General features: G+C 27.9%; 1 protein-coding gene across 1 annotated transcript; it reads left to right on the top strand.

Moving 5' to 3' along the window:
* The first annotated feature begins 3,012 nt into the window (after nt 1-3,012).
* On the top strand, nt 3,013-4,336 carry LOC110614826 (cytosolic sulfotransferase 12). The gene has a single exon (XM_021756503.2). It carries the CDS (start codon nt 3,065-3,067, stop codon nt 4,094-4,096), a length of 1,032 nt encoding a protein of 343 aa, XP_021612195.1. The 5' UTR covers nt 3,013-3,064; the 3' UTR covers nt 4,097-4,336.
* The last annotated feature ends 767 nt before the right edge of the window (nt 4,337-5,103 follow it).

The raw sequence follows: 5,103 nt of genomic DNA, 5'->3' as shown, positions 1-5,103 counted from the left end.
AATAGAAATATTATATAATAAATAAAAAATACTGTAAAAAAATAAAATATAAGTACAATATTTTATCAATAAATAATTATTTTTAATAATTGATATTTTAGACGGCTAATAAATAATTGATTGCTCAATAATTTATTTTAATTATTATATTTTTATAATTTAATAGATAAATTTTATTATTATATTATTTATTTATTTATAGTGAAAAAGGATAGGAACATTTTAGGACAAATAAAAAAAGTATATAGAATAGAAAATTGAAAACTGTCAATAGACCAGAGAGGTTAGGAATTTCTAAGCGTGCTGACTTACTTGCAGAGAGAAAACTTCCCCTGTACATTGTTGTTTCCCGGGCCTAGTGCCGGTTAATATTTTTTGAGCTGCCATTTAATATATTCAACGGAATCTCTCATCTTCGACCAAAAAAAATTGTAGAGAAACTTACATTTTCATCATTAGGTTTCAGTGTAATTAATAAATTAATATTTTTATTTTAATGATCAAACGTTTAAATTTTTAATGTTTAAATTTATTTAATTTAAATTTCTTATATTTATATTTTTATCAATTTCTTATTAATCTAACGCGAAGAAAATATCCATAAATCTTATACTTTTCTATTTTGAAACTATAACCTTCAATTTATTTTATGATGAACGATACTATTAATAGTAATTGAAAAATAATAAAATTTATATACTCATAGAAACACAAATCACATAAATTTTATTTTCAATCACACAAACTATTAACACTTGTTATACCGTCAACTCCTTAACACCACACATATAAACTCACATAGCTATAAAAACCATCAAATCTCACAACTCACTTGCAATCTTTCAACTCTCTCCACTTGATGGTTCGTATGAAAATACCATATAATATGAGAGGTTAGTAGAATAAGAGAAGGAATATAATAAGAATTATTAGAGATTTAAGAATTTCAATCACTACTAAGAGACGGAGGCCAAAAATTGAAGAAAAAAAAAGGATAAACGTTCAAACTCCCTCATTGTCATAACTACGTACCAAGAAAACTATTTACACCTCTATTAACTCATATCCACCTATTTTGAAGTAAACTTTGAACCCAGAATCAACACTATTGAAACCGCCACTGAATATATTTGTATGATTTAATCTAATTATTTTTTCTCTTATTCATTATTGAGTTACTTTCTTGATGGATGTATTTTTTCAATCTAGTTTTGTGAAGAATGATTTGTGTAGTAAGTAATGGTGATGTTGGCCAATATGGTTGAAATATAATGAGAAATCTTTTTGGTTGAAGTATAATAAGAGAGCTTTTTTGTTGTAATTATGAGTATTTAAAATTTTTTTATATTATCATGGACTAAAATATATTAATAAATAATAATTGATGGATAAAAGTGTTTAAAATTTATGGACTAAAATATATAAATAAATGATAATTGATGGTTAAAAGTGTTTAAAATTTATTGAATGCCGAACGAAAAGAGAATAAGTTTTTTTATTTATAATAAAAGTGTTTTAGAAATTTAAAATATTATTTTATTTTTTTAATAGATTTTAGGTAAAAGTACATTTAGTTTGAATAGAATAAAAATATAAGAATTAAGTATTAAATTCTAAAAATAAAAATATTAATTCATTAATTATGCTAAAATTTAAATATTAAAATATAATTTACTCAAAAATATATATTGGGAGAGAGAAAGTAATCCGAGAATGTGCATTTTAGATGTTATGTTGTTAGACCTAGTCAAGGGCCAATTTCGTATGAAATTTGTAGTTTGATTCGATATGAGTTAAACTGAAATCGATTTGATTTATAATGATTTAAAATATAATTTCAGTCTGATTTTACAGCAATTACTGTTTTAGTTTTTTATAATTTTAAAATTAAATATAAATTATAAACCGTTAATTTAATTTTAATTTAAAAAAAATTTAAATAAAAAATTTAAATAAAATATACAAAATAAATAAGAGTTAAATGTTGTTGAATACATATTTTATTAAATAAATATATTGTAGGAAATGTATCCATTTACATAATATAAAAATAAAATAATATTATGTATAATATAAAAAATAAAATAATTTTATATTTAAATATAAATAATATTTTTAGAAGTAAAAAAAATACTATAACTTAATTTTTTGATAATTTAATTTATCCACACATCAATATTAAATAATATAATTTATTTTATAAATAAAAAATTAAATTGAAATTGAATTAGATCATCGGTCGAATTGGTTAATTTCAATTTATAAGAGGAAATCGTAATTGGCACACCTAATTTAAGATTTTTAATTCACTTCAAAAATTAAAATTAATTAATCGATTTGGATTATTGTCCAAATCAGACCGTGACTAGATCTAGTGTTGCCTTGAGCTGCCATTTTTTGTTAATGTTTTTTTTTCTTATTTGAGTCGAATTAAATTGGAGAATTAAATATTAGTGATTTTGAGTTGATTTGATTCAAGCTTTTAACTCATAAAAATTATAATTATTTAGATTTAAATGTAACGTTTTTTAAATGAAAATTGAAGATTGAGAAATAAAATTTGAAATCTATTATATTTACTCAAATATATTTAGTACTAAATTTAAGTGTGTGAGTGCATATTTAAATGTAATATTATTTTATTTTTTTATATTATATGTAATGTTATATTATTTTTTATCATATAAATGGTTATGTTATGTACAATTTATTTATTTAATAAAATATATCTTTCATAATATTTAAGATTTATATTTATTTTTTACATTTTATTTAAATTTTTTACTTTTAAATTTATTTTCAAATTAAAATTGAATGGACTATTTATAATTTAAATATAATTAAAATTAAAATTGTAAAAAATTAAAACTATAATCATTTTAAAATTGGATCAAAACCATAAAAAATGAAAATATCTAATCTGATTCGGTTTAGTTCAACAAAGAAATCAAACCGGCCATGGCGACGCCCAGTATTATATATGAGCAACAATCTAGGGTGTAAAGCATTTAAATCAGAACCAAAACAATATATCCCCCGAGTACGTTCCTCACTAGCCTCCACCATGCCGACACCTGAACCAACCACGCTTCTCCCTCATTCTCCAGCCCTTCAATCCCCTACGGATCTCCCTGGATACTTGCAAGAAAAGGAGCTTTCCCAAGATTTGAGGGACTTGATATTGTCATTACCCGCTGAAAAAGGCTGGGTTGCAAGTTATCTCCATCAATATCAAGGTTTCTGGCACACAACTCGGCAGCTTCTTGGAGTACTAGCTTGCCAGAAACATTTCCAAGCTCATGATACCGATATCGTCCTCGTCACGACTCCTAAATCAGGCACCACTTGGTTGAAGGCAATAATGTTTGCCTTGTTGAATCGGTCTCGCTTTCCCGATTCTAAACAACACCCTTTGCTCACCACCAATCCTCATGTGCTTGTGCCTTTCATGGAGCACGAATACATTGATACACAGTTCCCTGACTTCTCCAGGTTCATGTCTCCAAGTCTGTTTTCAACGCATTTGCCATTTGTGTCGCTTCCAAAATCTGTGCTGGATTCAGGTTGCAAGTTCGTTTACTTGTGTAGGAACCCCAAGGATAGTTTTGTGTCACTTTGGCACTTCACTAACAGGTTGAAGGAACCTAAAGAAACGGGTGAAAATTCACTTGACGAGACATTTGACAAGTTCTGCAGAGGTGTGAGCTTGTACGGGCCATTTTGGGATCATGTGTTGGGATACTGGAAGGTGAGCTTGGAAAACCCAGAAAAAGTTCTGTTTTTGAAGTATGAGGACTGCAAGAAAGAGCCCAAAGTGCTGCTGAGGAGACTCTCTGAGTTTCTGGGATGTCCATTTTCTCAAGAAGAAGAAACCTGTGGTGTGATTGGTGAAATCTTGAAGTTGTGTAGTTTTGAAAACTTGAGCAATCTGGAGGTGAATAGGACCGGAAAATTGCCCTCCGGAGAGGAGAACTGCACCTTCTTCCGACGAGGTGAGGTGGGAGATTCCGTGAATCATCTGACAGCTGAGATGTTAGAAAAAATGGACCAAATCACTGAACAAAAGTTTAAGAGGTGGGGGTTAAATCTGTCATAGATGTCTTTGATCTGAAAGCTTTACTGTCTTGTTCTTGAATTTTTTTAATTGAGCATGGGATCTCTATGTGGCTTTTCTTCTGGTTTATCATCAATGATTATTCCCGTAAGGTACGATCTTTGTAATTTATAATGATGTCTCATTGGGAGACACATATAATATTATAGTATTGTAATGTAATGAGATTCTGATATGTACTATTAATAACATAAATAAAAATATGTGTGAGGATTTTTATAAGGGTTGCGAGCCATATATGGCCCCCACATGTCCCCTTCCCTCCACCCTGCATTCAAAGCCAACAACAGAAGAACAAAAATGGCCTTATTTACATCCAGACTATTGCAGCCATGTATATTTGCCAACTCTACATGAAATCCACTCTTGCAGCCATCCTCCATGCACTGTCCCAACACAAAATCCATGAAAGAGTCAGTAATTTCCTTCACTAGCAGATCTTACTCAAAACTTCAGTTTGTCCCATATTCACAACTGCTTCTATCTCCAATGTCTCTCTCGCCACCTATGGCTGCTGCTTTCTCTAGGAGGAGATTTGATGAGGAATGGGCCTGGAAGAGATTAGGTGAAGAAGTGAGGAAGGAGATCTTGGTGACTATGATTTGACGTGGTGATCAGTTTGAGAAATTGAGTTGATTTAGTTTGTGACCAGAATTTAGAAAATGAAGGGGTCGACAGAGAGATAAAGTAATTAACAATATTTTAATAATTGATTAAATAACTTTAATCAGTCCTACATCAGTTAATAATTTAATATATTTTAATTTAAATATTTAATAGTTGTCCTATCAGAACAAGTTACTAAAAATATGCTTTTTATTTTAGGTTACCCTGAGTTTCATTTCCATTTTTTTTTATATAATTTTTATTTATTTTAATTTTTTTCCTGTATTAAAAAATATAATTTATAATTTTAAATATATTAAATTTATTAAATGTCATAAGATATTTTGAGAATCAATAAAAATTTATTTTAAAATAAGATAAAA

The sequence above is a fragment of the Manihot esculenta genome, chromosome 5, assembly GCF_001659605.2.
Source record: "Manihot esculenta cultivar AM560-2 chromosome 5, M.esculenta_v8, whole genome shotgun sequence".
In the NCBI taxonomy this organism is placed as follows: Eukaryota; Viridiplantae; Streptophyta; class Magnoliopsida; order Malpighiales; family Euphorbiaceae; genus Manihot; species Manihot esculenta.
The sequence above is the reverse complement of the archived record's forward strand: the minus strand, read 5'-3'. Positions and strand labels throughout refer to the sequence as shown.

What these genes read in the sequence shown, in the direction of transcription:
- LOC110614826 (XM_021756503.2), top strand. Translation starts at nt 3,065, where the DNA reads ATGCCGACACCTGAACCAACCACGCTTCTCCCTCATTCTCCAGCCCTT.